The 27,519-nt window shown below is 40.9% G+C and overlaps 1 protein-coding gene across 3 annotated transcripts in view; it reads left to right on the top strand.

Annotated features, from left to right (window-relative positions):
• The window catches only part of CRMP1 (collapsin response mediator protein 1), a 44,681-nt gene extending 17,162 nt beyond the window's left edge, over window positions 1-27,519 (top strand). For all 3 annotated transcript variants that reach the window (XM_015285727.4, XM_040698679.2, NM_204495.2), the window contains exons 3-14: window positions 1,252-1,436; window positions 2,884-3,048; window positions 7,430-7,491; window positions 9,168-9,248; window positions 12,161-12,229; window positions 14,037-14,157; window positions 15,682-15,838; window positions 19,451-19,592; window positions 21,074-21,244; window positions 22,508-22,687; window positions 24,624-24,789; window positions 26,476-27,519. In XM_015285727.4, the coding sequence (XP_015141213.1) occupies window positions 1,252-1,436; window positions 2,884-3,048; window positions 7,430-7,491; window positions 9,168-9,248; window positions 12,161-12,229; window positions 14,037-14,157; window positions 15,682-15,838; window positions 19,451-19,592; window positions 21,074-21,244; window positions 22,508-22,687; window positions 24,624-24,789; window positions 26,476-26,567 (1,591 nt within the window). In that variant the 3' untranslated portion in view covers window positions 26,568-27,519. The remainder of the gene's footprint in view (window positions 1-1,251; window positions 1,437-2,883; window positions 3,049-7,429; window positions 7,492-9,167; window positions 9,249-12,160; window positions 12,230-14,036; window positions 14,158-15,681; window positions 15,839-19,450; window positions 19,593-21,073; window positions 21,245-22,507; window positions 22,688-24,623; window positions 24,790-26,475) is intronic.

Here is a 27,519-nt window from a genome sequence, read left to right as displayed (position 1 = left end):
TTATTAACTCTGGTGGTTTGGCCAAATTCCAATTTGAATAATTATCCTTGTTTTTTTCACTGATTTTAATTAACGGCTTTATTCATTTTCTGTTCTAACTTGTTGTGATTGGCTGTTAATCGGGCACTGTGTTTTGCTCCATAAGTGGGAGTTGCATTTTAATATGGGAGAAACAGATGCAGCAGCTCAGATGTCTGGGGTGTTTGTTTAGCTGTGGGTAAATGTTATTTTATCCCAGACAAAAGGAAATTAAGGCAGGGACTGACTGTGTATCAGAAATATGAGATCAACTAAATGAACTTAAACTGCATTATGATTGTCTCTGAGCCCAGATAGATGAAGGGGTGACAGCGCAGAGACACAGCTCCCACACTTTTCCTGTTTGACAGTGCAAAACAGACTGTAAAAATGTAATGTGGCTTTAAAATCTAAAGGTTAATTTACTCAGTTATGTCTGTGAACACTCAAAGTGTTTTGATTGTAGGTATCTGGAGTTCACTTGATAACAGCATGGGGGACAGATTAATATTTTTAGTAGTGAAAACAATCCTGTTTTGAAGATCTCTGAGGGGAAAGGTAGCAACAGCATTTAAAATCGTTTCTACTCAGTTGTGTGGAAAGTTCCACTAAGCTTTAACTGGAGGAGGGGGATGAAGAATATGTGATGTGGTAGGCTAGATTTGTTTGAGTCTCAAGTACGTATTTCTGTATCTTAGCATATTTATATTTCCTTCTAAGGATAAATTCACACTGCTTGATTACAAAGTAATTATAGCTCCTTTCTGCTGTACGTTTTGTCTCTGTCGTATATTTGCCATTCTAGCTTAGTGTCATATTTGACATGTTTTTCTGTCTTCTGATAGAAATTAGTTTAAAATACTGGAACTCCTAAGAGAATGTTAACTCTAGATATTTGTAATTGTTTAGAGATAGGATGCTTAAGTCTCATCTTCAATCATATTAAAAAAAAACAGTTTTTAATGTTGGCACATAATGACTCTTTTATTGGCCACAAGAGCAATGCAAAGCAATGAGAGCATGTGCCCAGCTAACAGACTCGTGGATGCTTTGTTCTGCCAGTGCTGTGCAGAACAGCCAGAGCAGGTGGTTGAGTTTCTCCCTACTTTTAGGTCTCAGCTCATTCTGCCTTTTGTATGGTCCCTAGTTTTCTCTTCCCTATGCACCTCAGATAATTTCTGTCCCCTGCTTCACTGTTTAAGTAAAGTAATATTGCCTTTCCTTGCTGCCTAGGCAAATAGGAGAGAATCTGATTGTTCCTGGAGGAGTCAAGACCATAGAGGCTAATGGGCGCATGGTTATCCCTGGGGGAATAGATGTCAACACTTACCTACAAAAGCCTTACCAAGGAATGACTACTGTTGATGACTTCTATCAAGGCACAAAAGCAGCAGTAGCAGGGGGCACCACCATGATCAGTGAGTATTGGCAGAACTGCCTCTTCCCATCCCAAGTCAAAGTCCAGGTATTGTAGGTGGAGACAGCTACAGGAGGCTCCATACTGAGATTCTGAGATCTTCTCCAATTAATACTCAAATTTCTGGATGCTGTTTTGGAGATCCCAGGGTTTGCCTGAAAGTGGACCTACCCTCAGAAAAAAACAAGAGCACAGGAATTATTTCTTGGATTTCCCTCTGAAATACATAACAAGCATAAGGAGTAATATACTTACACTGCTTTTTAAGAATCCCAAGAGTAGTTACTGCTATAATTATATGACACAGACCATCTGGCAGAGATCTGTTGGTCCTACTTAGTGACATTTCAGAGACAAATAACAAGATACTTATTTATGAACTTGGATTTGGCATGAAGAATGGAGGAGGTTCTCACTGGAGATGTCCGGGAATCCTTGGTGGATGGGAGAAGTGTTTCTAATTGTTACTCTGTGTACTATAGGGCAGAACAAGACTTATCTTCATCTCTCTCCTACCAGCTGTGTAGAGCTGTCCAATGGCATTCTCTCTGAATTGGGATGTGGCTACATTTGCTGAGCAGTGTTGCCTATTACCTATGTTCAGAAGCAAACATCAGCTGAAAGGATGTCTGGCAATAAGCAGAAAGTACGCTGCTGTTCATTACGTTTGTTAGAAATTTTTTCAATGTATGTTTTTCAGTTGAAGCTTCCTGTAAAATATTTTGTTTGCGTATGCCATCAGTAAGCCCACCTTACTTTGTTTCCATAATGTCATGTGACGTAGGTCAGCAAAATGATAACTGTACATACAGTTACGTATGTACATACATAAAGTTATGTTGTATGACTTAGTGGCATTATCACATGCTGAAAACCTTAAGACAGCCAAGATGTGTAATTCCACCACACGCAATCTGCCATGTAGTATGGCCAAGTGTTTGTGCTCTGCAGCCTCTCTGTTCAAACGTTTGGCCATATTCCCAATTCTGTCTGTTGAGAAAGCAGTCAGCATCTTCATTGGTACATCAGTAAGGCAGAGTGAGCCAGTTCAGAGACAAGAGGCACTGGTTAATAGCAATGCTGTGAAATACATAGAAATGGACGCATGAGATAATAAATAGAAGTAAGTCTAGAAGTTAGGTCTTCTCTTAGAAAACAGTTAGTGGAAAGTTAAATATGTCCTAAACCATGAGATATTCAGGTCTCTTGCTGCGCATCTGTTGTTGCTGTACCAAGCAGCTTGCCAGACTCACCTTTAGCATACACTGTCCACAAAGTCTGTTGTGCCTGAGACAGCAGGATCTGGCTAACATCTTGAAGTTACTGTCTACACAGAAACTGCCCTGAAGGCTGCTGTTTTGGCTGAGATACCAAAAGGCTAGTTGCAGGGTCTGAGGAAATCCAAATAGTGTGCAGTCTGAGTAAGAGACACTGGTTCTGTTTTTCAGTTGACCATGTGCTTCCAGAACCTGGATCAAGTTTACTGACATCCTTTGAGAAGTGGCACGAGGCAGCTGACACCAAATCTTGTTGCGATTACTCTCTCCACGTGGACATCACTAGCTGGTATGATGGGATTCGAGAGGAGCTGGAAGTACTGGTGCAAGACAAAGGTTAGTGAGTGAAAATAAGCACCATTTTTGTATTTATTAAATGTCATATGGAGGTAAGATTTGGTAGTAGTTTAAAGAATGCATGATCCAGAAAAGGACTGCACAGGTGCTGGGTATGCTTCCCAAGGTTGTACATTACTCTGAAATTTTGTATTTTTTTACTGCTTTGTAAGTGGACTTCGAAGCTTGTACATTAGAGCCCATTTGACTGCCTCAAATTAAGCCCAAATATGAAGGGCCAGCTCATCATGTGTCTGAGAAGCTCTCATCACAGGCTATTGCAAATTTCTCAGCAGTTTCTTAATAATTTCTGACAAGCAAATTATCTTATAGAAAATGCCTATATTTTTAAAATAGGTTCAAGTTATCAGAGAAAAGAGAGCCTAAAGTTAGGTACCTAATAACGAAAAAGTGTCCTGATTTTTACAAGTTCTTGGTCTCCTGTGGCTTTCCCTAAAGTTACTAGAAGATGGTTTGTATCAGGGCTCAGAAAAACTAGGTCAACTATTTAGGAGTCTGTTTAAGAACTCGGGCTTGATTCAGTTCAATTAACAGGTCTGCTGTCATGTGACATGCTGTAGGTTACCCTACCTGACCTCCAGCTACCATTCAGGAATAGGACAGATAAAATGTCTAATAAATCCTCTTCCACACCTGCTGCTTCAGCGCAGGAGAGTCATATATAGCAGGGCATCTTGGTAGCATCGCATACCTACATGCCTTCAGAAAACAAATTGTGATCTGGTTCCTGTCTGACAGCCTCGGTTTTCTGTCCAGAAACATATTTTTTCAAGTATTTTTCATTTGATACACTCTTCTGATATTAATTAGGGGGAGTATTTTCTGAAACAGTATTAAATACTGTGAAAATCAGAATGACCCTTTGTTGGAAAGTCTTAAGTAGTTCGTTAATGCATCATTCTTTAAAAGGTGTAGTGCTAGTGATGACTTACATTTGAAAAATTCTCTTTAGGTCACAGTGTACTATCAAAGTAGAAACATGAAGGAAAATCCCATATTTTCAGTGAGCAGTTGTTCACTGAGTTACTGTGGAGGTGCTCTTGTGGGGGAATTTATCTTGTATTGCAGCATGTTAGCAGTACATTTGCTGTATAACTAGGTTTTAGGGAAAAAAAAAACACATTTCAATTAGTAAGATGGTATATAATTTAGAGAAACTGTTGCCGGTCTTCATTTGGATTTTTTTTTTTTTTTTTACAAGGTGATGCTATCTGTCAATACTGATGGTGCTATTTCACTGTTATCAGTGTTAACATGGACACACTGAAGTGCGTTAGCTGAATGTCAGTCAAGAGTGCTGTGCTTTGTTTCAAAGGTTAGATGCTATTTTCCAGAGCTCCTGGATTACACGTGGCTCAACACTTCCAGACGTGCCTGGGGCTTACATTAAGAGCCCAGTGCTCAGTTGGGTTAACAGTTTTCTCCAGTTATAGAAATGTGGGTTTTCACTCTTCAGGGAAGGCAGGAAGCTGTTCATCCATTTCTGGCTCTGGGTGGCATCTTTGGTTGCAATAGCAGCACTAAGAGGTCACTTTTGTTCTTCTGGATGCTGCAGTGTCTCAGTCAGTGAGAATTACTCTTGTGTGCGGGGAGACACAAGGTATGGATGAGTATGAAAGCACAAGCAGAATAGGAAATACTTCACTGTGGCAAGGACTTTTGAATTAATGGGTAATATCTGCTGATGATTGGAAACATTTGAGCCAACTGGTGCAAATAGACTTGATATGAATGGAGTGACACTTGTTTTCATCATCTGAGAATCTGGATTGAATTTAATCTCAGCTGATTGTTTGGTGGGAGAGTTAGGCAAGGAGCAGGGCTCAGTTAATCACGTTTCAGTGCTGTGTGTGCCTACTAAAATCTTCGTATGAGTAACGGGAGCTCAGAGAGCTGCTGCTGCTGTGCCTTGTCATGAGGTGTAATTGAATAATTAATCAGTTTTAAATCAATACAAAACTAATTTAAGGAGACATAGGATTTGGATGGGCCTGGAGATTTTGTAGAACCAAATGTCAATTGCAGAGACTCGGGCTTTTAGCTTTATAGCAACTAATTTGTGATTGTGATTCTCCAGTGTATATAAAGGCACAACAGCCTGAACTGTGTTGACAGAGGCCTTTATGATTCCTTTAACTATTGTACTTCATTAAAAATTTGTTTGAAATTTGGAGGGGATTCTGTTGAGTATCCTGGAGCGAGAATGAAAACCCACCCATGACTTGAAAAAGGTTATAGTATGTAACAGATGTTAAACATGAAGTTAAATATGCAGTGGACCAGGTCTTTTGAAAAGCCACATATTCCCTGTGAGGTGATTGAGGCACCAGACCTAAGTAATTAGTCAAAGAATCTAGAGTTGAATATCTGTATTCTGGCGTTATTTTATCTTGGTATCTTGTCAAGGTAGTTCCTTTACAAAGTAGGATGGCTTGAACCATCTTTCTGTTAGCTGTAAAGGCTAACTGTGAAGTGCCCTTCCATTTTGTGTGTGCCTGATGTGGTTTTGTGCTTACATTTATAATCTCACCTTCTGCACTATGGAAACTGTCAGTAAGGAAGCAGGATCATGTCCTCTAGCAGAGTCTCTTCTGAGATGCCTTTTACTCCCATGGACTTCAGAGCTAGCATTAACTTGAGTGGGAGCAAAACTCATAGCCAAGTTGCCAAAGTCAGAAAGGGGCCTAAAAGAGAAGGGAAGAGATTTTGTGATGCTTGGGTAATGCTTGTCTTCCAACTATAATGCCTTGATAGGACAAGAGGAAATGGTTTTAAATTAAAGGAGGGGAGATTTAAAGGGGGGAGTTTTTCATTTAAAGGGGGAGAAGATGGTGAGATGCTGGCAGGGTAGATGGGACTGCAGGTATGTGTCTGTAATTGTTGGCACCAAGTAAAGCAGTCAAAGATTTTAAGACAGGGATATACTGAGTGCGCTGAAAACATGTAATATGAACAGTCTGAGGGACTACAGCTGCTTAAGTCTATGTGTGTTCTTTTGGGATCCTGAAAAATATAAAATAAGGTAGGATCACTGGCTGAGGTGGCTCCATGGTTTAGGCTGGATTTGCTGAGCTTGGAAGGCAGTGAGGAGGGACCAGTTCCCCTGTCATATTTCCTCCTGAGCTGCCTGGCCTTAGCAAAAAGACATAATACCAGGGATCATTTCAAGGTTTTATCCTCCATGTATCCCAGAGTATTTTAGCCTTGTAATTGTGAATAAACAAATTCTCTGCATGGGCACGAACCAAACCTTCTGCTTGAGGATACATCTGCATGCCTAGATGCATAAAGAATTTGTAATCAGGGAGCATTATTCATTCAACACAGCCAACATATATCACACGCACAACTCTCCTTTTTCCTCCTGCCACAGGAAGCTCAGTTTTCCCAGCAGCTATTTTGAAATGCAGCTTACATGGCTTAGCTTAGAATTGACTTTTCTTTTAGGATGGAGAAGTGTGAGATCAGTCCCTGTGCCAAACTGGGGATATTGTCAGTAAAGAGTAAGGCAAGTTTATAAACTAACATAAACTCAAATGTACAGAAAACATAACCAGAAGATGTCTGGAATTCCCATTCCCTATTGGAACATGAAGCTGTATAATCCCTCTGAGGAAACTTTTGAAACATGTAGTGGAATACAGTTGATACTTGGCCACCAACACTCAACACCAGTATTTCTTACCGATTTCTAAAATTTGGAGCTGTCATCTTTTATGGTTCTGTATCACTGCCAGCATAAATCCTTCCAGTTTTGGAAGGTGGAGGGAGAGGTATGGCAAGTTGCCCTTGTAGCTAATTTCAGGCTTTAATTCATCAGCTCAGCTGGGTGCTTTGGACAGCAGGATCAAGAAAAAGCAAGTCAGCTTGCCAGTTCAGGCACACAATTTCTGCAGCTTTTCAGCATTTTGGGGAAGCATAACTGGAAGTCTATCTATTTAAAAGCATGGTTCCAGGTCAAACTAAAATGTTTTCCTGATTTGTTAAGGAAACCTAAAAAGAGATGTATAGAACCTTGTACCTTGCAAGTTTTTTTTTTTAACATTTTGTGAACTTTATGCTTGTTTAAGCCACAGTCACTTGTCTGTGATTTGGCTCCAAGCAACCTCATCTGCAGCAGTGTCTGTGTTGCTCCAGGGCTGAACACAGCAATCCACAGAGTCCAGCAAATTCCCTTTTAAAAGAGGGGATTTAGGCTTCTAGTCATAGCACCCATAATACAGCTGTGGAGTCTTGCTTTATTTCTCACATTCATTGGTAAAGCTGAAGATGTGATCTGTTTTTCCTGTTTGATTTTATTTGAATATGATTTAGGAATCCACTTAACATGGCAACGCCTTTGCATTTTGTCTTGGAACAGGTGTTAACTCTTTTCAAGTCTACATGGCCTACAAAGATCTCTACCAAATGTCTGACAGCCAGGTACAGCTCTGAATGTTTTTCATTGCTATGATCTGTCCTTTCTTCTGTGGTCTCCCTGCCAGCAGCTGAGGAGTTGCTAAGGTTGAATCCCAGAGCAGCATTCCCACTGATCTGAGTGGCACTGGGGGGGGGGGGTTGCACCCACAGAGTATTTTTCTCTGAAGGATCAGTGCTGAGGAGCTGTTAACATCTGCATGTGTTCTTTGGACTGCATGACATTCAACTTCTGCAGGGGTTATCTAATGTCCCCAACAGTGCAGCTGCTCAGCACTGCTCAGGAGCTTGCCCTCCACTTTACTTTGCTGTTACCTTTCAAGAACTCTGTGTCAGAAAAGGAGAAAACGATGAAGCACATCAGGCAGTGACAGTTCTGAGATTTGAAGAGTTTCTCTGTTGCTGCAAATGGTTTAATAGTGTTGCTGACAGGAGTAGGTGGCCTTTTCTCATTAGGGCTGGAGATAACAATGAACTTGTTTGTCCAGTGCTCATTACAGATTCCACACTCTTCAGCTTTCCCATTCATGAGTATCAGGTCATTGTAAATGGACTATGACATCTGTGAGTAATGACAGTATTTGCTTATTCAGTTGAGAAAATGTTTCATTTGTACTTATTCCCAGAGCTGTAGCTCTCAGTCTCTTAAATAACTGTTGCTACACCTCCAGTAAATGTGGTTTTAATTGCAATTTTAGACAAAATAAAATATAAATATTCTCTTGGAGGCACTGCATGCCAAATTCAACTCACTGTTGGAATTATCAGAAGTAATACAGTGAAATATTAAATGTGGCTGGACTAATGCCTTTTACTCTGTTTAAGGCAAAAGTAGGCAGTGAAGAAACCATATCTTCAGGGTTTGATCTGTGTTTGAAAAATGGGTTCCCATGCTGCTGAACTCTGGCTTATAAAAGAATCATGTTAGCTCAATACCTGTTGGAAAGAGAACTAGAATTTCAGTAGTGTAGTAATTCAGTTATCTTAAAAATCCTCACTTAAATACAATAGGATCAACAATTTTCATTTTGTGTGGATGGGTTTAGATTCTTTGCAATAAGCAAAAGAATGCTGTAGAGAAAATATGAATACTTTTAATTGTATTTTTTAATTGTAGAACAAAAGGTACTGTTGAAAACTTGACACTGTTTGCTCTAAAAGGTGATGCAAACTGCCTGCACTTCAGAAAGGATGTGTTTTGGCTGTACTGGAAGTCCACTGGTTATTCCCATTCCATCTGAGTGCATCTTATTGGATCCATTTATTTTTTTGCTTAGGCAGGCAGGAGACCTTTGTTACTTGTCTACTCTTTTTGCTAAAACTTGGGAAAAGAGATTACTCACTCAGCCTAGGCCTGTGTGGAAGGCATGGGGAGTAGAAGGAGCTTGTTGAACCATCGTGTCTGAGGGAGATGTGGCACCACTTGGGACTTGACCCTGTGTTAGTGCAGAAAGGCACAGGCTTGTCCTGGGCAGGGATGATGTATGAGAGGCGGGCCAGGTGATGCCTAGCTGTGTAGCTCTGGGTATATGTCAAAAGTGGATTGTGGAAAAGGGAGATAATATGCTATTCACACAGAGAATTACCAACATAGAAGGAGCAAAACAGAGATGAACAGAGTTGTCCCAGTGTTAATATATTTTCCTTATTCATCAGCATTTCCTTCTTTGTACTACCTGCAGCTTTATGAAGCCTTTACCTTTCTAAAAAGCCTTGGGGCTGTCATCCTGGTGCATGCTGAAAATGGAGACTTGATAGCTCAGGTGAGTGAACTGTGATTTTTGCTTCACTTTGTGAGTGAAGCAAACTCTCCCTTGTCTGTATGCAGAGCACATTAGAGGTCTGCGAGGCTCTGAGTGAGCTGACTGGTTTATCAGCTGGCTTACCTAAGGACTGAACTATGAAGCTGACAGGGAAATTACAGTAGCTAAAAACAAGTTGTCTTTGAGCTCTACATTAGGGAAGCCATATGGTTGCATGCTTAAGTGAGACTCAAACAAATATTTGAATGATTGTGGAGTGTGTAAGCACTCTTGCCCTTAAGGGTTTATTTTGTTGTTTTTCCCTTAGTGGGATTTCTGTCCTTTGTCTACCTGGTAAGAATTTACTGCCTTTGAGAGCCTTCTTTCCCTAAATCAAGTTTGGCCAAGCAGCCATTGATCTCGAAAGAGAGTAGTGGGGAATCAGCAGGCACATACAGCACAGTAGCGTCCTTCTCCCACTGAAACCAGGTAAAAACCATCAGGAGAGATTCAGGAGAGAAAAACTGCTGATTTTTCATGAAGATTAGCATGATTTAAAACTACCAGAATATATCATTTATAGTGTTAGCATGACACAAAACGTCCAGTAGAATAAAAATCAATACATAAGTCAATATTACTGTAGGAATGGCAAAATGAAACAAATCAAATAGCACTTGTGGTGTTTTGATTTATGCCCCATTAAAATCAATGTGCACTTGTGGAATTGTGTTTTTGATAGAAATCTGTTTCCGTTACATTTTTCATTGCTCAGCTTTAATACACAACAATGGAATATGAGCATACAAGAAAAAAGTATTAGGAAAAGAAGTAGTTGTAAAGAAATGTGAATTGTGTTATACAAGAAAATATTTCTCCAGCCTTGCCATGTCTTAGGAAATCAGTCAGTTCCTTTTATTTAGAAGGGTCATATGAATGGTGAAAGCAAAGCTGGGTGCACAGATATTTTGCAGGACTATTCTATGTGAAAATTCAAATCTGATCGTATCAAATATTTGATGTTGTTAGTCCTATCAAATCCTCTTACGTTAGTAATTTTATCATATGATCTGATTTTATGACTTCCTTCAGGATACAGAATCATAGAATCATAGAATGGCCTGAGTTGAAAAGGACCACAATGATCATCCAGTTTCAACCCCTCTGCTATGTGCAGGGTTGCCAACTACCAGACCAGGCTGCCCAGGGCCACATCCAGTCTTGCCTTGAATGCCTCCAGGGATGGGGCATCCACAACCTCCTTGGGCAACCTGTTCCAGTGCATCACCACCCTCTGTGTGGAAAATCTTCCTTCTAATATCTAACCTAAACCTCAGCTGTCTCAGTTTAAGACCATTCCCCCTTGTCCTATCACTATCCACCCTCATAAACAGCCATTCCCCTTCCTTTTTATATGCTCCCTTCAAGTACTGGAAGGCCACAATGAGGTCTCCCCGGAGCCTTCTCTTCTCCAAGCTAAACAAGCCCAGTTCCCTCAACCCTTCCTCATAGAAGAGGTGCTCCAGCCCTCTGATCATCTTAGTGGCCCTCATCTGGACCTGCTCCAAGAGCTCCACGTCCTTTCTGTACTGGGGGCACGAGGCCTGAACGCAGTACTCCAGATGGGGCCTCACAAGAGCTGAGTAGAGGGGCACAATCACCTCCCCCTCCCTGCTGGCCACCCCTTTTTTAATGCAGCCCAGAACACAGTTGGCCTTCTGGGCTGCAGGCGCACACTGCTGGCTCATGTCCAGCTTCTCGTCTACCAGGACCCCCAAGTCCTTCTCTGCAGGGCTGAAAATATGTAAATGTATATATATTATATAAATGTATCCTATTGTAAGTGTTGACATTCTGTGCTGTCTTGCTATTTTTTGATTTATGGATGCAACTGTTTATTTTTTTATTGTATTTTAATTATCTGAAGTGTTTAACTTGCAGTGTTCAGAGCTGTTGCAGTAATGATTTAGAACATCCATTTTTAAGAAAACCTGGGAAACATTATGACTTTCTAACCAAAATAACCTTTATTAAACAGTCAGATTAATGCATTCCTGTTAAATGGCTGTCCAGCCTTGATTGATTGCAGCAAAGGCAAAAGTGTGTGTGGATGTTAACTTAGGTTTTGCTGGAGTAATTGGTAATGTGTGAGCTTTGCACTCTGGGGGGCCTGGGATCAAATATTTACTAGATAACATAGTAAAATATATTAAGTAACTCCGTCCTGGTCTCTCAGGGACATTTGTCTGTATTGAAGACATTACACTTGTTGAACTCTGCTCCTTGGAGACTGAGGGCATGGCAGGCTGGGCTTTGAAGTACATCAGCTGCTGTGTTCCCATGTTGGGTCTGTTGGTAGACCAGTACCAAACTCAGGTTGGAAGTGGTTGAATTAGCAATTGCTATGATGAGGGAGCTTTATTCCAACACCATTGCTTGGCCTTACATTGGAACATGAGTGAAGCTTCTTGTCTATTTAAACAAAAATTGATCACCTTGCTGCGAAGCTTGATAGCACAGTTCTTTTGTGACAAACCTCCATTGGTCCCTAGTAGAGCTTTTTGCTTTCATAAAAAGATAATTTTAGTGATTCACTCTAGGAAAAAAGCCATACAGAGATGCAACGCTGAAAGTTTAATGAAGATAACAACACTTTGTAGGCTGCAGAAACAGAGGAACTTCTGTGAGTAAAGAAAGAATTGCAGGATGGGAATATCCATAATTACTACTTAAAATGTTGGTTGAAACCTGTTCTTCAGGCTGGTGTTCGGTCAAATAGGACTTCTAGGCCAGTGGAGACTTCAGCAGGCTTGTAGAGCTACATCTGTACACACAAGAAAAGGACGATCAGAAAACATGGCTGTTAATCTACTGGGAACTGGTTCAAGATTCTCATCCTGGAATGGTTGTCGCGTTTCTCTGTTATGTTCCAGGAACAAAAGCGCATCCTGGAGATGGGAATCACGGGACCGGAGGGACATGCCCTGAGCAGGCCTGAGGAGGTAAGAGGTTTTGCTCATCTTGTCATTCATGGAAATACTTTGTCTAGCATGCAGTACTGCAGCTTGGCCTCTGTACATGCAGACGATGGATGGGTGCATGGAGAGAGGCAACATTCTGTTTGTCCTATGGCCACTTCCAGACTTATTCTCTTTCTTTCTGTTTCTGAACCCTGTGCTCTGACTCTGGGGTTTGGTCGTGATGTAGCAGGCTGAGCATCAGCAATACTGCTTATGGGTTAGACTTTTAGATTACCGGGTTGATTAAAATGCCTCGGACTAAAACTGATACATGAGTATGTATATTCCATGCATATATGTGTGCCAACATATGAATCTGTGTTTATGTCAGCAGATACATTTGTAGTAGTACTGCAAACAGTGGAAATGCAAATATACGAGAATGGAAAGACGCTGCAAGGCAGCTCAATTTATGTGATTCTCTTGTAATAAAACTAGACACTGCAAGGATCATCTCAGGCATCTGGAAATGGTTTTCTTAATGAGAAGGAATGGATGGAGATGTGTCAGTGTCTCTTAATGTAGACAGTTCAGACTGCTAATGGCATAATGGGGGTAGTGGGAAGTGACTGCTTTCCTTGAAGATTAAAGAGACAAGTCCCTGGGGATTTGAGGCTAAACTTGAAGAGATTGTTGTGGTTTGCAGATCTTTATATAACCTTTCCCCAAGGCAAGAGGAATAAACTTAATTGGTCACATTCTATTGAGCTGTTTATGTATTTTTTTCATTTTCCTGTTTAACTTCCACCTAAATTATTCTGAAATAATTGAGGCATTTCCTTTTAATGAGAGTAAGGGCCTAAGGAAATTCTACATTTGCAATTTCCAGGAAGGAATTTCTGACTCTGCCATCTGATGGCCTCAGACTCAGTGGTGATGCACAGAGGTCCTGTGTTCCTTCCTCAGACTTCTGTGGGTGTCTTTGGGGATTTGAGAGCAAATGTTGGCATAAAAGTCATTTGAGAATCTGAAGATATAGTCTGATTTTAAGAAAAAAAATGTTTTACAAAACTGTGAAGAAGTAAGAAGTATGGTTTCAGCAGGCTAAATTGTTCAGCTATTTCTAGCACAACTTTTGGAGGGAATTTACTGCACTGCTAAGTCAATATGTTTAATTTCAATAGATTATTACGTATTAAAATGTTGATGCAGTGAGTCTATCTAGGAAGGAGGTGTAAAACTGATGACTAGGTAGTGGAGCCTCCACCTGAAGATGACTGCTTTGTGCCTGTGTCCCAAATGGCTCTCTGGTAGGAGGTTGCATTGATGCCTACAGGGAGATGTTTCAAAGGCTTTTATGGACACTGGGCTAAATTCAGCCCATAATGCTGATGTTGCTGTTTGAGAATGCATGAGAACATAAATGTTCACTGTCCTTTTATCCTTACATAAAGATTTCAGAGAGTAAGCTCTGAGCTGAGGCACTGTTCTGTTGCTTTGTTTTCCTTCCAACTGCAGAGTAGAGGGAGAGGTCTGAAGACTTGAGAGGGAGATAAGGAGGAGCCCTGTTAGCCACTTGGATGTGACCTTTCCTCAGGGGCAGGGAGCTGTATTTGCACCAGACCAACTGTACCCCTTTGACAAGTACAGCTAAGTACAGTGGTTACTCCAAACAAGAAGTGCATGATGTTGGGTTAGCTCCTGCTTTCCAGCACTGCATATCCCACTGTGAAAAAAACAATCAGTTCCTGAAGAGTTTTTGCTAAACAATGAGAAATATGGCTCAGTCCTCCAGTTCATTTTTTCTTGCCTGCTTTTTCAGTTAAATTCTTCTTCCTTTTTCCTTCAGCTTGAAGCAGAAGCAGTTTTCCGTGCCATCACCATTGCCAGTAGAATAAATTGCCCAGTGTACATCACCAAGGTGATGAGTAAGAGTGCAGCTGATATCATTGCACTGGCCAGAAAGAGAGGTAAGAGACTGTCTTTTCTGCCCTCAAACTTGGATTTTGTGTTGAACAGAAGCTCAGTGGAAAAAAATGTTACTGGCAGACTGATCTGTACACCTCGACACCAGTCAGAGACACTAAGTATTTTGGAGTGGTTAAACTGAAAAGAGATCCTTCTTATTTTTACAAAGAGAATTTCTCCCCACAAAGTCTTAAGCACCCCAATCCTCTTCAGGATTGCATTGTAACTCATTGTTTTGGTTTCCTTTAACTTATGCCTTTACATTTTCACCTTCCTACAAGACTTAGCACATCCTCTGTGTCTTTTATTTCAGGTTGTTACTTTGTGAGGGGTTGATTCCGGGTTGCAGTGGCTTAGGCAGTGGATGTGCTGTATGTGGTGCCTGGTCCCCACTCTCATACTTGCTGTTGGAGTCTGACCCCCAGTAACATACATTGGGGGTGTCTGTGGTCAGCCTTGCTCATTGGCCATGCAAGGATCCGGGTTAAAAAACACCCAAAAGGGACTTCTGAGTCTGGATGCAGCCCCTTTTGAAGCTGCCTTTGCTTGCTGAAACCTGTGCATCACAGAAACAGCACCTGAAGTGCTGCCATACTAGGAGACTCAGCTCTTCTTTGAAGGCAGTGGGACAAGGTGCAGCTCAGCATGGGGACAATGGAGAGATTCACTCCCTTTTGTGTTGAAAAGTTCTGTTCTTTCACAGTTAATCATTCTTCTGTAATCCTCATTTTCTGCCACAAATGGCACCTTATTAGTAATTTATCTTTTCTGCTGAATTGTCACTGTTTTTCCATGCTTTTCCTTCCTGTTCTTTTTGCTTTTCTTCTCTTGCTTGTTTTCTTGCTCCTCCATTTTTCAGACTATTTCCACAGTGCCTCTGTTCTTCCACCTGCCCTTGTTTATGGTGATGAGAGAGCCAAAGGTTAAACCAAATAAGAGCTGATTCATACTTTTCCATCTTTTTCTCAAAGTTAGTTTTCCATTCATTTTACTTGAGAATGGAGAAGACAGGCAGGGGAGTCAGCTCTGTTCTGCTGGTTGGTGTATGAGCAATGTGGGGAAGCCAAAGAGCTAAACATTATCTTGATATTTATGTTCCCGGAGACTTGGAGTTTGCTGGTGGGACCATATGCTGCTATCTGCTGGTGCCATGCCCAACCTGAGAGTGGTAGAAAGGCATCTGTCAGCTGGAGCCCATCCTCCACCTAAATTCACTCTGAAGCACAGCAACGGAGAGAACATGGCTGTGATTAAAATAGTACAAATTAAAACCAGGTCTGAACTGTCTCCTTCTGGATTAGAAAGAGAGCTTTGTAAATATCCTGATCAAAAGCATGTGTAGCTCAGAGAGCCTCCTGATTAATTTTTTATCATACAGACAAAGCCAAGGCTGCTTAATTTTCTGGGAGTTACACTGACCATGTAGCAATGCGTAAATTATACATGGCTGCATGCAGCAAGCTCTATAACGTGCTGGAAAGAGAGTGGATTGTAATCAGTTCCTGTATATCCTTGCTTTCCCAAAGGTCCCCTTGTTTTTGGAGAGCCGATCACTGCCAGCTTGGGGACAGATGGGACGCATTACTGGAGCAAAAACTGGGCCAAGGCTGCAGCTTTTGTGACCTCACCACCTCTGAGCCCTGATCCTACCACTCCAGATCACTTAAATTCGCTTTTAGCATGGTAAGACCTTCATTTTTTTAACGGGCCGATGGCCAAGCAAGTGCAAATGCCATGTGGAATAAAGCATCCGGGGATCAGCTCAAATGCCACGTGGAATAAAGCATCCGGGGATCAGCTCAGTTTCCTTAAAACCAGTGCCATACATGACACAGCATAGAAGGGATGGTGGAAAACCATCTGTGAACCTGTGCAGAGGATGTTGGACTGGTGGACGGACCTGGACCCTCCAGTTTCTGGGTTGCATATTTGAGATAAGACATCTGGTTATTCAGGAATTCTTTTTCTTTCTGCTTTTTAAGTGATTTCTGTACAGCTAAATAAACAGGATAGCATGCATTATATTTTTATTAGTTCCAGAGTCCTCAGGCTGGAAGCTGAGTGATATATGTATAGAGAATGTATGTCAGGCATGAGAAAGTGACCAGAATGGTTTACAAAGGAGACTGTCAGGGATTCAGGTGGAGTCAGGCTAGTGACTGAAGGCATCACATGAGACAGCAGGGCTGTGGATTTGCTGTCTTCAGGTTGACAAGGGGATAATTATCACTAGGGAGGGGAAATGAATGTGGACAGTGGAGGAACAAGTGTCTTCTTCGTATAGAAGATGTCAGCAACATCTTGCCAGCAACACAGATGTAAATTCATTCCTGAAAGTGCTGCCTATAGCCACCTGTGGGTCTTCTCAGAAGTCATAAGGAAGTTCAGCTGTAGTTCCACCAGGACAGTTGAATGGTGCTGGAGTAGGGAGCTCCGCCACTGAAACCCTTACTTCCCATGTGGTGACACTTGTCTCAGCTGCTGCCTCCCCGTCCTGAGAATCTTTCTGCTTTACACAGCACAGCATAATTTTAACCCTAAGTGTGGCCTACTGGTCTTCAGAAAACATTTCCTCCTTAGATTAACTTTTAACATGACTAACTGGCTGTACAGAGCAATGGCAGCGGCGATACAAAGCCCCTGTCGTGTGTAACTCAGGTGGGAGCAGAGCTTTGATTCAGGTGCAGGGATGTTTTTCTCCTTGCATACATCTCTGCTTGCACATTGCAGGTCAGACTGTGTGCTCCACCAAATCTAGATTTCAGCTCAGCTACGGTAATGATACTGCATTCACTGCACTGTTAATGAATGTGCAGTTGAGCTCTGAGTTATGTGCATTTCTGGTAGTAATGTGCGTGCATTTGTTCTGCTCTGAAGGCCTTGTGGCCTAATTTTCCATTATTGAGCTTTCTGTTCCATAAAATAAGGACAAGAAGGAAAAATGGCTTTTCTTGTCTGTCTTGTCACTAACAGCAGTGTAAGGAGTGAAGCTCATTGTGCGAGGGTAAATCTCTTAGCAAGCATATGTGTACATGCGTATCAGAATGTTTGGTCCTTTATTCTGTCAGACACAGCTACATGTTTTCAAAAAAGAATGTCCCCAGATAATATGTGGGTCAAAGCAGATCGGCTGAAATAGCAAGAGAATTTTTAGACCTGGAATCCAAATAATGACATTAGCCCTAATATCAGAAAGACAAATGGAGGAGGCAGAGAAGTTTTCATTATCCTCCAAGCATGCAAAATGCCTTTTTTTTTTTCTTACAGGCTTAAAGTCCTAGATCTTAAATGACAGCAGCTTAGCCTGCTTTTGGCTTTAATGCTTTAAATCTATACTATGAAACTAAAAAAAGAGCTGTATATATTATCCCTCTGCTCTGCAGTTGTGGGGAATTTTTTGCAAGGATGATGGTAATCATAATATTTCACTTTTCTATTTCGCTGTTCATCAGGAGGACAATATTTTACATCCATTAAAGAATACTCACAATATTCTTCTGCCAGTACACATACTGCTTATGCTGTTTACCACAGAATATGTTGACTTTTTTTACTAAAAAGTTGGAAGTACAAAAATTTAGGGAGTGTCTCATAGGATTTGCAGATTTGGTCCTTTTCTCATCTGTGACCCCATGCACCTCAGGTAGCTTTCATCTTCCGTGGTGTACTGCTGCATTATTGCTGCCTTGATAGGCCCATCTCTTCCCAAACCAGAGATGTGAGATCTCAGTACTACATTGAAGATGTAATCTATCCCAAAAACCTTGTTTACAGTGAAGAAAAATGTCGTGAGGTATTGGTGTGGTGTTTAAAGAGACACTGATATTGGCTGTTGATTCCCACCACTTTGTGAGATGTTTTCTATGGTGATCCCTTCATCTCAGTTCTTCAGCTGATCAGATGCTCACCCTGCACCCAGCACTTGACAGTGGTACACATCTGAGCAGTAGGAGTGTAACAAGAAAGAAGAAATGGCATACAATCTTATGTCTTTATTGCTGTGTTAGAATAAATTAATGTTTTACTGATGGATTTGGCTTAATCCTATGGATTATTACTCATTAATTTACTCCTACGGATTAATATTCATTAATATACACATTAATAATTAGAAATAGCTAAAACATTGCTATTTCACCATGAAAAACATAGGTTTGGCTTATAACAAAAAAGGGAATGGCTGGATCTGAGCATGGTGAGGAACCAGAACAGAGGCCAAAGGGTCTTCTCCAACTGTCAGCAATCATTAGGGCTGGCAGCCCAGAAAATTGCACTGGAGTTACTGATGTGTGACTTTTTTCTTCTGTACTGGGTTACGTGTTAGCTTGCAGATACCTGAAGTTGTGGACCAGAATCGTTCAGATGTTTCATAGCTGGAATTTATCACTTAAAAAAGAATGACAGGCTGCTGGGGACATCACCCTTCTGCACTGAGGGGACATCACCCTTCTGCACTGATAGGAGAAATTAGCTTGTTTCAACGTGCTTGACTCCTGTAAGCTTTCCTGTAGATACCGAAGAGCCTATTTTTTTTTCCTATTTTTGCAAAATACTTCATATTAATTATGCTCTTCCTCCTTATTCCCCAAAGTGGCAGTGTTCCAGTTTTGATCTGTGCAACAAATTCTTTCTAAGGTGAAAAAATATATTCCAATACAATCATTTTTTTTGGTTGCTCTTTTTGTGTTTCACTCCCTGTGTTTCTCTGTGTGAGACCTATAAGTTAGGTGAACCCAGAGTACATTTCACTTGCACTATCCCCCTTTTTTGTTTAATTAGAAGACAATGTGGTAAAAAAATATTCCTCCTTTTTATTTTCACTGTCCTGTTTTGGAAGGCCAATCAAGGAACATTTGTGTAAAAATTACAGTAAAGTGTATGTGCTGGGGAGAAATGCAGGGAAACAAGCTTGATGCTCATTGGTTTGTGCTGCAAAATGTACTGTTATTTCTGAACACGGTTATGAATTTGAGTATGGCAGACATTTCATAGAAGCCCCTGATCATTTCCTTAATCTTAACAATAATCCCTTGTCTGAGTTTGTGTTTGTGCCTGATCTCTGTTGATAGCAGCCCTAAACCTAAGGAGGCTGTCATCTGCAGGAACTCGGGGTGTTTCAGGTGGAGGTGTCAAAACTGCTGTTGGCCCTTCAGTGATCTGTAGCCAACATGGAAAGGCTGCTGATGTGTCTTAGAGCCTATACCTCCAGTGTGTAGCCTTGAAAGGTCCATTTGAGCTTGTCCGAGACCAAGGTAACCTTGGTGACTGGTCTAAACCTGTGTGTTAACTCCACAGTGGGGACCTGCAGGTGACGGGAAGTGGACATTGCCCTTACAGCACTGCCCAGAAAGCCATCGGAAAGGACAACTTCACTATGATTCCTGAAGGGGTCAATGGAATTGAGGAGAGAATGACTGTTGTCTGGGACAAGGCTGTAGTAAGTAATTGCTTTTATGACGAGAAATTGACTGTTGGCTGAATTTTGCAAGGAGGGAGACTCCTCGTCAGTATTTCAGTGACTTTCTAATATATCAGTGGGAATTCCCAGAGAGGGAGCTACTATGAGATGAATTGTTTGTTTCAAAAATCTTCTCCAGTTCCATAAACTCAGGTCTGTGCATCACTTCTGACAGTGCATCGCCATAGTGTTTTATTCGACCTGAGGCTTCGCAGACTGCACTGTGTAATTTTTTCAGTTGTGTCAGAGTAGATGCTTCTCATAGATGTACGATCACATGGCACACAGAACAGTTCAGTGATCGTGAAGTAGACCTCATGTAAATGAAATGAATGGATTGTTTGAATTTGGGAAGTGTCTCATCGTTTTTCAGAAATTACAGCTGGATGGCAGCAGAGCCTGAGGCTAAACCATAAAGTGCTTTGAAGGAGAACGTTGCATGTAATTCATACTGGCATATTTTGCTGGGGGGCGCCGGTGTATGTTAGCATTTTTTTGATGGTTCCTTGGATCCTAATAAGTAATGATGTTCTCCCTCCATTGTCCGTCTTCTCACTTCCACACCCAGTCACACACACAGGCTTATTACTTTGCACTGCATTGCACTCGGATGTGTATTACAAACTGCAAACTGCGGGTATTTATGATGCTCTTGTGAGCACTTCACCCGGATGGTATTTAATAACCACTGTCTACAGGGACCACTTTTGCGACTGCGAGCACAGAGACAGCTTCAGATATCTTCATACATAAAAAAAGCAAGCAAAATGCAACCAGCCAGTGATGTTTTCATTTTGTTACTCCTACATTGGGAAAGAGCTGCCACAGGGGTTGCAAGATGAGGCTTACAGGTGGCGATGTTCATTCCTGAACCACTGAGTAGCTTATATTTTGGGAATCTCATGATTTATCAGGCAGTAGATACGTGTTTATTTAATATTTAGAAGTTTGGCTGTCTTATTTGTCCTTGAAACATTGCTCATGTTTATTGCCAGGGAAGACCTCAAAATGGTCTATTGAAAACTCAAAAAAAACCCCCCAAAAAGTTGCAGTGTACAGCTGCTGTTAAGCCATCTCTGGCAGTATAAAAAGTTCAATGGGCGGTGACGTCTCCAGGCAAGAGCTTTACGATTGGAGTTGTATTGCTCTGATCTGCGGATTTTGGAATACACGTAGGAGAACCTGATCATATTTTAGATTTGATCTTTTAGTTACTCTTGGAATACTTATATATACACCTCAGTTCTACATTCAATAAAATGTTTAAATGGAAATTAGTAGGACTTGTGAAAAAGCACACAGGCATCAGTGTGTAGGGAAAAGGACTGCGGGTGGCTGAGAGACCTGATGGTATCCACTGCACCACAGTGTTGTTGGCTTTTCTTCCTTTTTTCCATTCAGCACTCTGAATACTCAGTCTCTATCTTATAAATGTTTTGCTCAAGTAATGTTGTTTTTAGGCCACAGGTAAGATGGATGAAAGCCAATTTGTAGCTGTCACCAGCACCAATGCTGCCAAAATCTTCAACCTGTATCCAAGAAAAGGCCGGATTGCTGTTGGTTCAGATGCTGATGTTGTTATTTGGGACCCTGATAAGGTGAAGACTATAACAGCTAAAAGCCATAAATCGGTAAGCTGAAAAAGACAGCAAACAACAAAAAAGAAATGCCTCTGTCACTTTTCAAATGCTGATCCAATTTCATGTGAGGAAGCACATAAAATGTAGAGGAGTGGGGCAGCTGCCTACTCCTTATCTGAAATGTGTAGTTCTGAAAATGGAGGTAATGCATCTTGCATTGGAAGCACTGTGATCAAGAAGGATTTATTTTCTCCATGCATATACAGTGGCACTGTTTTTTTCATACTTGTGCTTGATCTGTAAATCAGCATGAAGTAGCAGGTCTGCAGCTGAGGTTAATAAAGCTGTGATTATAAGTTTGAAATCAGCTCACTTTTTTGCTTACACGAAAAGCAGCTGGTATGGAGAAATGCACGTTTAAATCAACAATACCTTAGTGCATTATGGATGATGAAATACTTTGATAATACAGCTCTGATCAGTTTCATGGCTCATTTAGTTGCAAAGCTTTGATGTGTACTTTGCTGTCCTTAGCACAGAGTACAACAGTGACTCACCGTCACTTTGATTTTGGCTGAGGCAGATCTTCTGTGTTTATCTCAAATCTGTATCTTCAGTGCTGTGGTCTTTTGTACTGGGAAATCCTTATATAAATTTTACTGTAAATGCAGTGATGTGGTTTATATTAAAAAGGCATAAGCCTTTGGAAACCTTTAAAAAGTAAACGTGGGTGATTCTGTTTTTATTTCTTTCTCTTAAGGTATCACAATATTTTTGAAAAAATAATGATCACCCGCCCTTTGGCAGTCATTCCTGTTTAGCTTCAAGCTTTCCTGGTCCTTTCTGGGCTTTTCCAGACAGAAATAGGTGTGCTGGCTCTGAAATCTCAATGCTTGCTGCAAGTCTTGAGCTTTCTCTTCAAGGCCTCTGACATTGCGTAACACAGTCACAGCACATACATGGTAGGACCACATCTTGTGGGTATCTGGCAGCTGAGCCAGAATTTTCCTTCTTAGTGAGGTTATTGCATTTCTAGGGGTTCTAGATAAACAGGGAAAGTCCTTGAAAAATTGAAGATAGAGTCCTGATGGAAAGTAAGCAACATATCCAGGAGAGGTGGATCAGATAGATGCTTTTAAATCATTTCATGTGGAAATGCATTTCATATGGAAATGCATTTTCCTTCAAACGAAGCAATTTTATATGCCTGTTAATGGCAGTTGCTTAAAAATATGACTACAAATGTGGTTTAGTAGTTACTAACTGAAGGAGATCTTGTACCAAACTTGCAGTGAATGTATTGTTCATCCTCAGGCTGTTGAGTACAACATCTTTGAAGGAATGGAGTGCCATGGTGCCCCGCTGGTGGTCATCAGCCAAGGGAAGATTGTGTATGAAGATGGGAACCTGCACGTAAATAAAGGAATGGGCCGTTTCATCCCTCGCAAACCCTTCCCTGAATATCTTTACCAGCGCATCAAAATCAGGAATAAGGTAATGTCAGATATTATTGAATCTTCTTCCAAGCCATTTCCTCCTGGAATCACAGTAACAATTTTAAAATTATTATTATATTGTGCTAGTATGAGCCCATATCAAATGACTTGTTCAGAATATGACCAAAAAGCTGGCTCCTCTGCAACTGGTACCACTTAACACTATGCTCTTTACTGAGTAGAGCACGTAAAGGCCTGTTGGGTAACTGTCTTATGCCCAGCTGTGCAGTCTTCTGAAGGGAGACAGAATAGTGATACAATTTACTTCTAGATGAATGTCAGCAAAGATAATGATTCTTTAGGAGAAGAGTTAACCAGAAGAAAATCAGAATTTAAAATGGATATTAAGCTTTGCATAATGTATAGCCACATTGCAGAGAAGAAAAGTAAGAGATCCTATTTATATTTGGCATCTCTGAACTGCTGTTGGTGCATTTGCTGAACTGAGTTTTAGCAGCATTCACAGACCAGAAAGCTTTTCTCTTGTGTTTAAATAAAAGCCTGGGAAATGACTAAGATTAAGACTAGGGCTTGGCCTGGCTTGGCAGTATTTAGGGGTTCTTTGCAATTTGATGCCAAATTTTGCCATTGGGTGATAACATTACTTTGAGAGAACAGGTAACAAAGAAAAAATTACTAAAATATTTATTTTCTTCAACTAAGCATATGCCATTCCCTGCAAGGATAGCTGTTGTTGAAGTTAAACCTACAAGCAGGTTGATAGTCTTTAAGCATTTTCATACAAATTCTGTCGAGCTATGAAAGACAGAAAGTCTGTTCTTCTAAGGAGGAAAGACACCGTAAAAATAAAATGCATTTGCATGAGAGTTTTGCAAAACACCAAGTGGATAATTTTCTTTTTTACATCATTGATTTAGATGATGTGAGCCTTCTCTTCACGTTTACCTTTCAAGGGCTTAGCACATGGGAGTGCAATATAGAGTGACAATGTTATTTTATTTAAATAGTGAAAACTACACTTCCAAAACAAGCATGATAGTGCAGTGTCTCGTAGCTGAGATTTGCACAAAATTAACTGGACCAAGTAACTTACATGTAGCAATGGGACTGGATTTGGGAAAGACCTTTGATTATAGATACACTGGGAAGGGTGTGCAGAGGAACCAAATGAGGCACTGACATTTTTGCACTTCCAGCTCCCTCTGCTGCCTGCGGAGAGGAAGTGATAGCAATCCCATATCCATGTTTCTTTTCCCACTATCAAGTTTTATTAATTGAAAACATATGGAAAAACTCAGTGATGGTTATATCAGCCACCATTAGCTTCTGTGGCTATATCACTGCACAACAGAAGATAGATGAACACATCACACAAGGGCCTGCAGAGCTCTAACTGGCACAGGGAAGACCTCGTGGAATAGGGATAGCATTATAAATCCCTGCCTTTGTGGAGCCCTGGAAAGTAGATCCACTGCTGTGAGCATCTGCTTCCTTCTGGGCATTAGTGTTGGCTCAGCTTGCAAGGTTCTTCTGAGCCTGATGCTGAATCCTCCAAAACAAGGAAAAAGCATTGATTTCTGTAAGAGCTAGCTCAGACTCCTGTGAATAGCGTGGCTTTCCTACATGGCATTTGAATTCCACTGTTTAACCCACTGGGGAAATGGTTCTGAAACAATAACTATATAAGCCTTAGATTTCTAATCCTGTGGATGAACTTTGGATTCTGAAATCCAGTGGCTAGAGACTCTTCCTGAAAATTGGAGCTGTTTTCTTAAACATACATTTTCTAGATTTCTGTCTTTGTAAAGCCACTGAAACTCTTACGATTCTCTTTTCTCATATTCCTCATAGGAACCATGGGTCAAGATACAGAGACCCCACTGTGCCCATTGACCTGTGTATATCAGTAGGAGTGTCATTAGGGAGCATTATCAGAGCATTCACTGCCTGGTTTTATTCTGCTCCTGCTTTAGGTGGGAGGACTGCAAGGAGTTTCCAGAGGAATGTATGATGGGCCTGTGTATGAAATCCCTGCTACGCCAAAATATGCAACTCCTGCACCCTCAACTAAATCCTCCCCTGCCAAAAACCAGCCCCCGCCAATCAGAAACCTCCATCAGTCTAATTTTAGCTTATCAGGTAAGTCAACCCAACTCATTAGAAATGCCTTTAAAGCCTTGAGTATGAATTATTGGTGATAAATTTCAATTACAATAATTGCCTCTTTAATGCAATATGAAAAGAATACATATATGTACATAGGAACATATATAAAGAAATATGTTCATATGCACTCTTTCCTTAGGAATATTTCATATATTACCAAATATTCAGAATGTTTGTAATTTAAAATACTATTCTGCTTGCAGTCCATTAGTATTATTTACCTGACACTGTGCAGTATGCAGAGGCCTGTGGTCAATATGAGTGTGGCCCATTGGTGGTCAACGGCCTGGTGTGACTCACATGGCTCAGACACCTCAGGTGTCCTTCTTACAGTACTGACAAAAGCTGCTAGATGTGGGAACCTCAGCTGTCCTTGCCCGTGGTCTCCAAACCATGTGCAGTATCTATTAAAATGCAGATTACACTTTTTCATGTCTCTTTACTCTTGGTGCCCAAAATATCTTCCATGGTGCATAAGAAATAGACTGGAAAATCATCCTTTGGGGTTCTTGGAAAGAATTCTCGTCATTTGAAGATAATTACAAGCGTGTCAAATTGCTATCCTTCAAAAGTCTGCAGCCCAATTGGTAAATAAGTGGCTCTTTATGATGTTGTTAGGAAAGTCACAGGATTTTCTCCCCCAGTGGGAGAGATGGTGGCATTTTCATCCCTGACAAATCCTCTCTTTAGAAACTAAAACTTGTAGAAGAAAGCCTAAGGAGAGCAAGTATTTTAAAAACCCTTCTGGTGAGTTGGAATGTATTTTTCCCTGTACACTTGGGCCCACGGTGAGCATACAGAAATATGTATATCTATATAAAGAAAAAAAAAAGCTTAAAAGTTTGACTTGTAACTATAATAATTAATAGGAGGATTTTGGAAAGCATGTGAAGCTGTGGTTTCTGAGTGAGCTGCTGGACCTGTGTATTACCATGGCACCTAGTGGTGTAAGTGTGATCCCAATCAGGCACCTCATGTGTGACTGAACCAGAGGCTATGGTAGCATTTACAATGATCTGACACTTTTTTGGTAGTCTTATTTTGCCTTTAAGAAGCTGAGTGTGTTCACACAGTATTTAGCCTGGCAGAAAGCTTGCTGTCACAAAGTTAACCTTCCAACATTTTAAAATGCAGTCTGCAGTGGGAATGAGTTTACATCAGATCAGTGCTCCTTTTCATGCGCATTTATGATCACTAACATCAGATTTACTGTGCTGTTAACCCATTGACCCTGCAGGGACAGGTATTTTAAATGAATGAGGCAGGTTTGAAAAAGCCAGTCTGCACATTCATGATTTTCTTTTCTAATAAAAGAACAATATTTTCTGTCAGGGTCTGATCTCATGAAGGGAATCCAGGTTGTCCTCCATGCCTGGACTCTTTCTCACCATCAGTGGAAGACAGTTTCCCATAGGACGAGCATCTGTGATCAGTCTGATCCCAAACATTTATGCGTGCATTTCTTATTGAAGATGACTGGAGCTGGGCACGGGCACCTTTGAAGGTCTCCTTAGCACTTCAGGCAGGGGCCTGGCAAAGGAGAAACCAGCTGATGGTGATGTGAGGGAAGCGTAGCTGGAATGTCAGGTAAAACATCACAGCTGATGATTTGATTTTGCCCTTTTCATACCCTTGTTTTCTGTGTTCCTCTTGTTGCAGGAGCTCAGATAGATGACAACAACCCCCGCCGCACTGGACATCGCATCGTGGCACCTCCTGGTGGTCGTTCTAATATTACCAGTCTTGGCTGAAAAATGATGATGGACAGAAACACGAGGAGGAAGGATCATGGGAATAATGTACATTCCCATCAATATCTGTGTTACTGAACCCACAGTTTTACTTGGTACTAATGGAAATAAAAAACAAAATGTCCTTTTTTTTTTTCTTTTTTGTTTTTTTTTAATTTGTATAGAAAGAGGTGATAATAGTGTGGTTGGTGTGTTTGCTTGGAACTACTTGCCTCACAATTGTGCTTTCATGCCATAGTCACCTTAAAGCATGGTGCTTCCATTGCCCCTTTAGTGACCACAGGTTTTAGCTTTGTCTCGTAACTGAATGATGGTTCCTTTGCACCCTTTTGCTGTATTAGAATAGTTAATGCATGTTACTGAGTTATTTATGCAAGTTGCATTCTGTGAGTGAGTCCCTATAGAACACGTTGCCAACAATTGACTAGACGCAATGCCAAGATTAATGTCTGTATTTGATAACCACCACTAAAAACACTTATGAAGGAAGAAAATGGCCATCTTGAAAGTATGCAGTAGAGTAGTATAGGCAGCATCTGTTTTATCTTTAATTTATTATAAACCCAAGAAGCACTTCTCTCGGACACAGAAAATCATCAGGACAAATAATGACAAATGGCCTCCGTAGCACCTGTCTGTAGCCACTCAGTACGTTCCAAGTCTGTGTCTTCATTGTTTCCATTTTAGACAGCGCCATACTTTATACAAACCAATGCCATTGCCACCCCTGCAGGGATTTCTCCACCTGGGCAGTAGTGCTCTCCTTCTGCATGAGTTTTTTGGTACTTACAGATAATTCAAGTTGCCGTCGGATTTTTAAAGTTTTTGTACAAAGTTTTTCCTTTGTAATCACATGCATTTTTACTTACTCTACCGTATCAAGATCTACTAGTTGTGGTTCTATTTCTGAATTCAAAGCTTGTGAAATAAAGGAAATTAATTGATGGATAAA

This window comes from Gallus gallus, chromosome 4 (assembly GCF_016699485.2).
Source record: "Gallus gallus isolate bGalGal1 chromosome 4, bGalGal1.mat.broiler.GRCg7b, whole genome shotgun sequence".
Taxonomy (NCBI): domain Eukaryota; kingdom Metazoa; phylum Chordata; class Aves; order Galliformes; family Phasianidae; genus Gallus; species Gallus gallus.
The sequence above is the reverse complement of the archived record's forward strand: the minus strand, read 5'-3'. Positions and strand labels throughout refer to the sequence as shown.